At 35.1% G+C, this 11,828-nt stretch overlaps 3 protein-coding genes across 3 annotated transcripts; 1 reads left to right on the forward strand and 2 right to left on the reverse strand.

Moving 5' to 3' along the window:
* On the reverse strand, positions 1,273 to 3,739 carry LOC104761295 (prohibitin-2, mitochondrial). The gene is made up of 6 exons (XM_010484364.1): positions 3,637 to 3,739; positions 2,931 to 3,104; positions 2,714 to 2,830; positions 2,069 to 2,239; positions 1,774 to 1,986; positions 1,273 to 1,680 (listed from the first exon to the last, which is right to left on the reverse strand). The coding sequence occupies exons 2-6, from the start codon at positions 3,099 to 3,101 to the stop codon at positions 1,486 to 1,488; spliced, it is 867 nt and encodes a 288-aa protein (XP_010482666.1). The 5' UTR covers positions 3,102 to 3,104; positions 3,637 to 3,739; the 3' UTR covers positions 1,273 to 1,485.
* Positions 4,736 to 5,591, reverse strand: LOC104761303 (fasciclin-like arabinogalactan protein 9; the record flags this gene model as incomplete). Its single annotated transcript, XM_010484376.2, is given in 1 exon segment — positions 4,736 to 5,591. A coding segment is annotated over 1 exon segment (724 nt), but the record flags the coding sequence as incomplete, so codon positions are not given.
* Positions 9,043 to 11,353, forward strand: LOC104761312 (12S seed storage protein CRB-like). The gene is made up of 5 exons (XM_010484386.1): positions 9,043 to 9,376; positions 9,517 to 9,727; positions 9,781 to 9,877; positions 10,204 to 10,632; positions 10,889 to 11,353. The coding sequence occupies exons 1-5, from the start codon at positions 9,094 to 9,096 to the stop codon at positions 11,282 to 11,284; spliced, it is 1,416 nt and encodes a 471-aa protein (XP_010482688.1). The 5' UTR covers positions 9,043 to 9,093; the 3' UTR covers positions 11,285 to 11,353.

The raw sequence follows: 11,828 nt of genomic DNA on the forward strand, positions 1-11,828 counted from the left end.
ATTTAATATAATTGTTATCATCTTAACGAAATGTCATTTTTGAACTGTTGTAATTTAGAAAAATTGTAGCAATTTATAAATCAATGACTTGCACGACGATATATAGTTTATTTTAAAGTAAATGATGACGAAGGCATAGCAAGAGGCTGATGTCAACAGATTTCTTTATTTGCTTAATAAAAACGTATGTCATTAGTTAATTTGTCTTCGTATGGTTACGTTTTTGTGGATAAAGGCAAATCATTTGTATGGACCATTTAGATTTTCAGATCATCTCTATTACGTCATGACGATGACTTGTTTTCTCTAACATGTTATCAATTTGTATTTTATATTCTCGTTGAAACATGAAAACTATAATCGTTTCTTTTCCATACATAAACATTTTTGAATACCTCGTTTAGGATTGGTTTAACTTGTGATCTGATCGGGACATCGTATGTCACGAACCCCACAGATGACGTATCATCTTTGTGGTAGAATCAAACAACAACTCCTTTCGTCAAAAGAAAACAGCTGAGAAGTAGGAAAAAAATGACAAAAGATGGAGGAAGACCCTCACCGTGACAAAACGACATGACGTCTCCCTTTAACTTTACGAAACAGCAAGTTGTTCCTTTCCGTTCCCTCTTTAATTACGTAATATTTTGAATCTACTGTATAATTTACTCAGAAAACATTTGAGTAGCCTTTTAAATTAATTTATTGGTTAACGGTCATCACTCGTCTCCAGCTAGTTTTGATAATACATGACATCATAAAAAGCAGTCGTCGGGTATATATATCATATATAGCCACCGATAGAATGAAAACTAAGTCAAAAAAAAAAAAAACAAATTAATTTGACGTCACCGGAAAATTCGCCGGAGTTTCGTCACCCCCATAAAAATCCTTACCGGTAAAAAATAAAGAAAAAGACGTCTCTATCATGGTGGCGCCGGCAAAGCGTCATCAAATACGAAGGGTCCATGTTGCTATGCTCATACAAAATCTTATAATACGTGTGCAATAATATTATTTTATCTTTTTCTTTCCAATACAAATCCCTTAAAAGGAAAAATTGAATAGCAAAGTTAACAACAAAGAACTTAACGAGAAAATAATAATATTTTAAAAGTTGATGGGATTGGTATCTTAATTTATATCCGAATATATAAGCATGTCGTATGTCCCATATAACTAAAGAACTATTGACAATTTGGCATAGATAAGATCATATGAATATGAATTTTTATTATGTTTAAATTTGACTTCATCAATTCTCCGGGTAAATATCCAACGATAAGTTTCACTGAACATGATGATGTATAATAATCTCCAAGACCAAAGCCAAACCAAACCGAGTTGCAATATGTCAGACTATTTTCAAAATCTATCAAGAGAGAGAAGGGGTCATTTGGTCAAGCACCGAACCGGTTCTTTACTTCCAAGGTGGAGACTTTTTTAGAGAAAATAATTTAAGAAAACTTACTCTTTCCTTCTCTTTTACTTCTTAGCGTTAGGCTCCAAGTTCATCTCTTGGAGGTTGAGCAACAGATCGTTGGAGCTCAGGTAAACCTTGTTTGCAGATTGAGCAATGGTCTGAGCAATCTCTCTTGCAGCTTCAATCTTTCTCAGAGTGATGAATGCCTGATTGTTTGCAATTGCTTGTCCGATCAGCTGAGCACTTTTAGCTTCTCCCTGCACAGATGTAAGTAAAAGACCAAATACTTTAGGCCGATACCTATAATCTCCAAGTCATTAGATCTGCAACAGACATCTACAATCCTATACCTGGGCACGGATAACCGCACTTCTCCTGTCTTGCTCGGCTTTCTCCACAATGAACTTAGCCCGTTCAGCTTCTTGAGCAGCGACTTGTTTTGCCTCGATTGCTGCGGTGAACTCCTTGCCAAAAGTGAGGGTCGTGATGGAGACATCATCAAGAGCAATGTCGAAGTTAGAAGCTCGCTCTGTCAGAATCTTGCGTATCTCTCTGCTCACAGCCTAGAGGAGAGTAATCACAGACCACCATAAGAAACAAAAAGAGCAGGAAAAGCGTGTGGAAGAAGAATGTTGAGATACCTACTTCTCTCTGTGTTATGAGCTGGCTTGCATTGTACTGAGCTACCACTGCTTTTAGGGTTTCATGGATGATAGAAGGAAGAACCCTTTCACTGTAATTCTCGCCAAGGGTCCGGTAAATCTGAGGCAAACGATCACCCATGGGACGGGTGAGCACCCTAAGTCCAATTTTCACCTGTGCAACAACCAAGGAAAATATCAGAAACACGTAATCACCCTTAAAGAAAAAACAGACACTTCATTCAACTTGTTCCACCTAAATTTAATCTCATCCTAAAACAAATTTAATTAGATGTCTTGTTTCATAGTCAGAAACTAAAGCCGGAAAGACACAAAGGAAAACGAAAAATATATCTATTATTAATCAAAGTTTTCCCCATTTCTTTACCAATCAACTATCCATCTACAGTAATCATGTGATATTTTAACAGGGAAAGTGAAACATAATCTGCAACTCCATAGTGATAATCACATCCCAACTTAAAAGCACGGTCTTAATACTGATATAAGGATCTTAACAAAACTTCAAAAGAAGGAAGGTCTTCATATACACCAACAACATTTGAAAGATTAGATCATAGGCTGGATGGATAATAGTACAAACAGACAGAACAAAAAAAAAAAAAAAGCATTAGAAACCATAACGCACCATCTGAAGGTCATGACTACCAGTGGTGCTCTCAACAAGGTAAGGTCGTGCACGAACGTCATAGATGATTGGCCTTTCAAACCATGGCAACATAAAATGTGTGCCTTCCGGGTATACCTGAAACCACAAATCCAAGTAAAAAATCATGCTTTGCAAAATAACAACTCAAAGACGCAGATCCAAAAGTAACTATTGTTAGTTTGAGAAACACACAAACCTTTTCCTTGATACCAGTTAATCGGTTGAACATGACAGCACGGTGTCCTCCATCAACATTGTAGAGACTGTTAGTAAGGGCATAGACACCGAGACCACCAATAACGCTGACCTTAAGAAGGGCAGAGAGAGCAGGTGATCCAGGAAGGTTGGGAACTTTGTTGAAACTCATTTCCTAATACCAAAAAAATAAAGTAGCAATCAAAAACCTCCATATACGAAGATCCAAAAGACTTAACACCGCCATAAGAAAATCACACACATAGAAAAATCAATGCACAAGCCTCCAATTCAAAAGAGCAAATACAGAACTGGTGTTACTAAGAATCGATGGACAGGGAAACAAGTGGAGAACAAACACGAATTCGTAAAGATCGCACAAACAAGCTTCAGAAACTGAAAGCATCGGTAACAGATCCCAGAGCTAAAATCGATCCAGCCATTGATCATTAGCATATAGGTTCAGTATCCATAGATCGTGGACTATAAACTTAAAACAAGAATATACGAGCAATAGCTTTCACCAAATGACGATTCTACCGATAAAATTACGCAAGTGACTATCAAACTGAACGACGATCAGGCACTGCGTGACTTTTCTCGGCAACCAAACAGAGCATACCAATAAAGACAGTGACAAATCCGAGGAAAAATAAAGTGGGGAGAGAGAGAGAGAGAGAGAGAGAGAGAGAGAGAGAGAGAGAAACCTTCGCTCAGCTGTTAATCACCGGCGATGTTAGGGTTTAGGAAAGATCACGATCGGAGCTGCCGGCGAATCTTATTAGGGTTTTAGAAATGATAATGGCGAACTATCTTCTAGTATGTTCCTGCTAAATTGCACAGGCCCATTAATTATAATATGCTTTATTAAGCCCATTATGTATTTTCAAAGAGGCCCATTATGTCATATAGTCAATGTTTAAAAAAAGTTCCATGCGTTTTTTTTTTTGTTCGTCAGCAAGTGTGTTAACATTTTTGTGAAATTATACAAGACATGTTTAGACAGCAAGTCTAAAGATTAATTCATAAGTAGTCGCTCACTGTTTTGTTTTCCTGGCTACTATTCTAATTTAATGGCAACTAAGTAATTTAATTATGATTTTTTATATCAAAGAGTGTTAATGTGTTATCAAAGAGTGTGTGTTACAATATAATAAAACAACTCTTTGAACAATCTATTATGAATACTAAACGATACTGCCGGTCAAAATTAAATAATAGAATCGAATAAAGTAGACTTAAAATCAAAAATTAAACAATCTATGGTCCCATAATCGCATGTGGTAAGGTGGCTATTTTTTCGGATCTGATGCATCGATTAATATTTACAGTTTAATCGGCTCAATGATTGATTTTTAAGTAGTTTAGAAGTTCACTTAGCAAAACTAACCGTCCTTCGATCCAATCTTCACGTAGCTATAGAGTTCAAAAAGTGATGAAGTGGAACTTGCTATTGAAAAGACCATAAGTATCTCATCAATTGTATTTGTTTATTTAGGATCGGACTTGAAACATTACATGTGAACCGAATATTTCTGTTGATTAAACAGAATTTTAAGTATACACTGTAATATATTATTTGGTATAGTTTTTCATTGGCCAAGAAAACAGTTATCCACATGTGATATAGTTCACTTCGACAGGCACACAATTGACGACAAGAAGTAAAAATCTCACATTTTATTTCATTGAATTTTAATAAACAAATTTCATATTTCATACTCCAAATCACAGGATAAATTCAATATATATAGAAACCAAAACAATTCATTGATATACTCAAATTTCAAAATAAAAATTTCATACATAAGACAACAAGTCCAAGACCAAACCCTAGTCCAACTTTCTTCTCCCCGGAACCTGACTTTTCCGATGGCGAGGCTGCCGCCTTTTTAGTGGTGTCATCCGAAACCTCACTGGATGGAGATTTTTTAGGGGCAGGAGCAATCGGCGAGAGCTTGTGCTCTCCGAACATCTCACCTGGCAATAAAACCATGTCGACTACATAAACTGCGAGAGGACGTTGTTGCCTCAAGGCATTGCTGATACGTGTCTCCACATAACCAGTTGAGACATTGATTTGATTTGTTTGACCGGTGATGTTAAGCCCGTAAACACCGTTGTCTCGGCCAGAAGCTTGAGTCCTAACCGGGTTACTTACTGAGAGGAGATCATCCATACTGTAAAATTTGGGGCTGACGTGGTATAGAATGAGTTTAACTTGTTCGTCTGAGCTTAACTTGTTTAGAGTTCCGGGTTTAAGGTTTTGGAAAGCATTGTCTGTTGGTGCGAACACTGTCATACCTTCAGATGAACTATTGAGTTGAATGTTCACTTGGCTACCGATTTGAGTGATGTTTAGAAGATGGATGAAAGTAGAGAATTGTCCGCCTTTTTCAAGGATCGCCGTGAGGTTGATAGGACCAGCAGGACCTGGAGCGGGGGCTGCCGGCTGAGCCGTTGCCTTGGTTGAGAGAAGTACGACGGCGATGAGGAGGAGAGGAGCCAGAGCTAGACGAGTGATGGCCATTATTGGTTTGTTTAGTTGATGTGTGAAGCGATTAAGAAAATGAGATCGGAAGGTAATGGTTTATATCGTAGTTAAGTGTTTGAAACTGATGAGTTGTATCTTTGTTGGAATGAGATGGCCAAGTCAATACAAATCGTTTGTAGACAAAATAATGTCTATTATTAACATATACTATATATGTATGAATTCATATATATATATAGATATTTGGCAAAATGATACATTTTTCAAACGAATAAAATACATTCACGATTTATAATTAGAAAAACCATTTTTATCACTGTTTATCTATTTTCTCAGTCTTTTTTTATCTTTAAGCAATCTTTTTAATTACATTTATGCCATTGTCTCTTTTTCTCTTCATTTCTTATTTTTTTTCAAATAATTGTTAATGTAATTTTTTTAGAAAACTTTTTAAATACAAAAAAATCTATATTTTTTTCTTTAAAATTTGATATAAAATTTGATATAAATTTTGTTTTATTATTTTTAAATATTATATATATATATATATATATATATCTTTTGTATTCCTACACATTATTAAGAGTACAGATGTGTGTACATTATTAAGAGTACAGATGTAATTTTTACAAAATCATTACAATACAAACATTTGTACAGACATCTAGAACCCAAAAAATTAAACAAATTACATTTGTACACTTAATAATATGTACAGACATATGTACTATTAATAATATGTACACATATCTGTACTTTTAATAATGTGTACAGACATCTGTATACTTAATAAAATGTACGGGATATAAAATTTGTAAAACATATTTAATATTTTCAAATAAAATCATCAAACAAACTGCATATCAAATTACAAATAAAAAAACATAGATTTTTATCTATCTTTAAAATTTTTAAAAATAAATTTTAAGTAGCCAACATTTTTGTTTTAGATTGTTGGGACCAAAAAGGAAGAATTAAAAAAACAAATCAAAATCAAACCAACTTCTTCTCTCTCCTATTTCTCCGCTTTCTTTCTCTCATTCTTTCCTCTTTTTTTCCTAAAACTATTGATTAGGACTTTTTAGTAATGCTCTTCTCTCCTCTGGTTCCACTCAAAATTCTATCTCTACCACCATTTATTTTACAATATATTCTTTTCTTTATTATAAATAGTGTATGTATGTTGTTGACTATTAAGTTTTAAAAACGTACTAAGCTAACAAACCCATATATATATATATTAACCGTTAAGATCCGGTTTGTAACAATAGAGAAGAATATTATAATAGAATAAGAGGTTGGTGGATCCGTCGGTAGAGCCCACGTCACATGCATGTAATGAGATCGAGGGTCGATAATTTGAATTTACATACAGTTTTGAATAGAAGATAATGTTCGACAACACAACTTAAGGTGGACAATAATCGATAGATGAATGAAAAGGAGAAAAAAAATGAAAAATCCTTAGACGTAAAATCTTCTACATAGTAGGTCCTAAGAAGTAGTAGTAGTAAGTCAGAACCTTTTTGAAGAAAATATCATCTTCAGAGTATACATAATATGATACAGTCTGTACATACGTACATACATTTTAAGCATATAGATGCGTAGACATGTAGCATGCATCATATGTATCATGTATGTATCAATGTATGTACTATGTAGAATAATATTTGTGGGTGTTCTGTAAAACGAACAAAATGAGTGGACAAGCTGATTAAGTGACAGCTGGGAAACACAAGTTGGCATGTGGGAGAGTGGAAGACCCATAAGTTTTATATTGCCTCATCAGTATCAGTAGAGAATAAAACTAATTAACTGGTTGATTACCAAAAATATTATCTATCCCTTACCCACACTTATATACATCATGCATTCAACATATAAAATGTTAAAACAAGATAGTGTAAGAATTTATAAAAATATGATAATGTAAAATACAAATAAATTTATATAATTTGTTCTAAAATTCTTAAATTCATGTTGTCTCTAAGGAACGGCACGCAGTTGGAGAACAGACAAGTATAAAAAAAAGTCCACCCAGAGTTGTATGGGCCTAATATTGGGCTTAGACATTGGTCTGTAGATGACTTTCAATGGGCTAACTTCTAAATTAGGCGCACACATGTTCGGTAATCGGAATCTAGATAATTAAGGCCTAATCATTAAAAAATCAATACACGAAGCATAAGTTTAGAAATATGTTCCCTGCTTAAGTTTTTTCTTACAAAGCACAAGAAGACAAAACAGATTAGAAAGATGGATCCAAGTGTAGTCATCTGAGCAGCATGCAGCCACATACTCGTCACGCCCGTTCGTCGCGTCCGCCACTTCATCACGTGGTTCTCAGGTGATTATTACTACTCTCGAGTCTTCACTTTGAATGTTCTTTTCTTACAAATAAAACTCTTTTGTCGTTTTGTTTCCTCGTTGTCAGTTTTTCAATATATACAATTGTATTTGATGCTGATGTAGACATGTAGTGATGTGTAAGAACATGCACTTTAAAGAGCCATGCAAACTGAAATGTGTCTACTCCCTCCATTATACAAGTTCAACTAGTTCTTAATTATATAATTTTCATTCGTGATAATTTTCAAAATTCAAATTATTTGTTCGACGCATTTAATCCCTCCAAAAATTAAAACGAGAATACACATTACTTCATACAAAAATTATTAAATTAATATGATGTAGTCTTCCATAAAAAGTTTAATCAAACCCTTCTTTTACCAACCTCATTGATTTTGTCCTATAATTATTAAAAAGTTTTTTTAACAAACCTACCATCTTACAAAATCTTTATTTTTCTTTGTACCACATTTGTTAATTCTTTTTATCTAATATGACAACCTCAAATGAAAAAGATGAAAATATCCTTTGTTTAATATAGAAATATATGATATATATTTTATTCTTCATGCTTATCTATCTCTCACATACATTCTTTCCGTCTGGTTTCTCTCTTTTTTTTTTTCTTTTTTCTTAAGAATGTTTACATTCACTCTATTATCTTTTAGATTTACAAGCTTAATTAATTAAAATTTTTCATAATTTATCTTTTTAATTACATTCGTCTCTAGATTTTATATTCTATAAAATTCATTTATAGACAATTCGAAACTTATTTTTTGGACGTCATCCACTTAAATCTTTTAATCTTTTGAACTATGATTCTTTTACTTATAAGTGTGAACATTTTAGTTTTACTAATACTTATGGACAAGTTATTTAAATTATGTTGGCAGACAAAAATTTAAAACAAAAGAAATTTCGTAAATTTGATGGACACTAATTATTGTCCATCACATTTGTTTATTTTTTGATCCACAAAAAAATATAAAAATAATTAATAATTAATATTTTATTATTGGTCTCACATTATAAAGACAATTTTGTCTCTTTAAATCTATCACTTGCAGGGATAATTTCGTTTTTTATATGTGATAAAAGTTGATTTATGATAGTTTTGAAAAAATGTTTTCACATGTGGTAGTTTAAAAAAGTTTTTTTAGGAAATGTGGTAGTTTCGACTAAATTTCCATTATTAATTTAAAGAATAGAACTTATAGAATATTTTTAGAAGAACCCTACACAACAAGTCTCCTATAAATAATACCTAAACTCCAAAACCCACAAAGTACAAGTAAAGTAATAAAGAGAAAGTAAAATGGGTCGAACCTCATCTATTGTCTCTTTCTCTTTGACACTATTGATCCTCTTCCATGGCTACACAGCTCAACAATGGCCCAATGAGTGCCAGCTCGATCAACTTAATGCGCTCGAACCGTCTCAAGTAATCCAGAGCGAGGGTGGTCGCATCGAGGTCTGGGATCACCATGCACCTCAGCTCCGTTGCTCCGGTTTCGCATTTGAGCGTTTCGTCATTGAGCCTCAGGGTCTTTACTTGCCCACTTTCATGAACGCCGGCAAACTTACGTTTGTTGTTCACGGTGCGTTACTATTATATAGTATTATATATATCCACTTTTTTTTTCCCACGTTAGTTTTGTAAAAAAGTAATGTGGTTATGATATATAAGAGAGATATACTTCACTAATCGAATGAGCAATTACTTGAACACTCGTAATAGGAACGGGTCTAATGGGAAGAGTGATTCCGGGATGCGCCGAGACATTCATTGAATCACCGGTGTTTGGAGAAAGTCAAGGCCAGGGTCAGAGTCAAGGGTTCCGTGACATGCACCAGAAAGTAGAGCACCTACGGTGCGGNGACAAGCGAACAATTCCAGTGGATCGAATTCAAGACAAACGAAAACGCACAAGTCAACTCACTCGCGGGTCGTACCTCAGTCATGACAGGTTTGCCACTTGAGGTTATAACCAATGGGTTTCAGATCTCTCCCNCTCTACAACAACGGAAATGAGCCTCTCATTCTTGTTGCAGCTGCCGATCTCGCCAACAACCAGAACCAGCTTGACCGCAACCTTAGAGTAAGTCCAATCACCAAGAAAATAAATTTCTTAATTTGTTTTTCAACATTTTTGTTTGTTTGATTAATTGAAAGAGATTACTTAACGACTTAGCACTAAAATTTGTTTGGTTATGTTTCGATTAATCTTTATATATCTCAAACTAAGTAGCTTTCAGTTATAGTATTCACTTTAAGAAAATAATTATTAATTCTTTAACTAATTTTATGAACTTTACATGAAATTTAATTCGGTGAAATTTTTTTTTTTGGGTTAATTAGATTTACGTCTTTACCCTTTAAATCTCCCCACTTTAAAAGTTCACAATTATTTTTTGATGTTTACAGCCAGTCTTGATAGCCGGAAACAACCCACAAGGGCAGGAATGGCTACAAGGCCGACAGCAACAGAAACAAAACAACATCTTTACTGGTTTCGCACCTGAGATCTTGGCTCAAGCGTTCAAGATCAATGTTGAGACGGCTCAGCAGCTCCAGAGCCACCAAGATAACCGTGGCAACATTGTCAAGGTCAAAGGTCCTTTCGGCGTCATTAGGCCACCCTTGAGACGCGGCCAAGGCGGCCAGCAACCACAGGAAAAAGCTAACGGTTTAGAGGAGACTTTGTGCACAATGCGATGTACCGAAAACCTCGATGACCCGTCGGATGCTGACGTGTACAAGCCATCACTCGGATACATTAGCACACTTAACAGCTACAATCTTCCTATCCTCAGGCTTCTCCGCCTTAGCGCTCTTCGTGGCTCCATCCGTAACGTAAGCTCCAAAAAGCTTTAGCTTAATTTAATGCTGACATATGAAATATTTGATTTGCCAAGATAAACTATTACTCCTCCGATTTGGAATTTTAAAAACTTGAAATAATCTAAATCGTTTTGATCAGTATGTATATATATATCTTACAATTTTTAATCGTTTCAGTTAAATAACATATTTTGCATTTTATAATGTCACTGAAAATCACAAAAACTACTTTCTTTTTTTGTTTTTGTCTATGTGCGCGTGAATGCAGAATGCTATGGTGCTACCCCAGTGGAACGTAAACGCAAACTCGGCACTTTACGTAACAAACGGGAAGGCTCATATACAAATGGTGAACGATAATGGAGACAGAGTGTTCGACCAAGAGATCTCAAACGGACAGTTGCTTGTCGTGCCACAAGGCTTCTCGGTCATGAAACGTGCGACAAGCGAACAATTCCAGTGGATCGAATTCAAGACAAACGAAAACGCACAAGTCAACTCACTCGCGGGTCGTACCTCAGTCATGACAGGTTTGCCACTTGAGGTTATAACCAATGGGTTTCAGATCTCTCCCCAAGATGCTAAACGGGTTAAGTTTAGCACGATGGAGACCACATTGACTCACAGCAGTGGTCCGATGAGCTATGGAAGGCCTAGGGTTTGAGGCTTGATGAGCTCGTGGTGGAATAGCGTTTGAATCTACAGTTCGGTTTGTAATAATAAGAATAATAATNCTTAACGACTTAGCACTAAAATTTGTTTGGTTATGTTTCGATTAATCTTTATATATCTCAAACTAAGTAGCTTTCAGTTATAGTATTCACTTTAAGAAAATAATTATTAATTCTTTAACTAATTTTATGAACTTTACATGAAATTTAATTTGGTGAAATTTCTTTTGGGTTAATTAGATTTACATCTTTACCCTTTAAATCTCCCCACTAAAAGTTCACAAATTTTTTTTTGATGTTTACAGCCAGTCTTGATAGCCGGAAACAACCCACAAGGGCAGGAATGGCTACAAGGCCGACAGCAGCAGAAACAAAACAACATCTTTACTGGTTTCGCACCTGAGATCTTGGCTCAAGCGTTCAAGATCAATGTTGAGACGGCTCAGCAGCTCCAGAGCCACCAAGATAACCGTGGCAACATTGTCAAGGTCAAAGGTCCTTTCGGCGTCATTAGGCCACCCTTGAGACGCGGCCAAG

The sequence above is a fragment of the Camelina sativa genome, chromosome 3 (assembly GCF_000633955.1).
Source record: "Camelina sativa cultivar DH55 chromosome 3, Cs, whole genome shotgun sequence".
NCBI classification, from domain to species: domain Eukaryota; kingdom Viridiplantae; phylum Streptophyta; class Magnoliopsida; order Brassicales; family Brassicaceae; genus Camelina; species Camelina sativa.

What these genes read in the sequence shown, in the direction of transcription:
- LOC104761295 (XM_010484364.1), bottom strand. Translation starts at nt 3,101, where the DNA reads ATGAGTTTCAACAAAGTTCCCAACCTTCCTGGATCACCTGCTCTCTCT. An exon ending in TAACTGGTATCAAGGAAAAG is followed by an intron (nt 2,831 to 2,930) that starts GTTTGTGTGTTT and finishes TTGTGGTTTCAG; the next exon opens with GTATACCCGGAAGGCACACA. An exon ending in GTGCGGTTATCCGTGCCCAG is followed by an intron (nt 1,681 to 1,773) that starts GTATAGGATTGT and finishes ACATCTGTGCAG; the next exon opens with GGAGAAGCTAAAAGTGCTCA.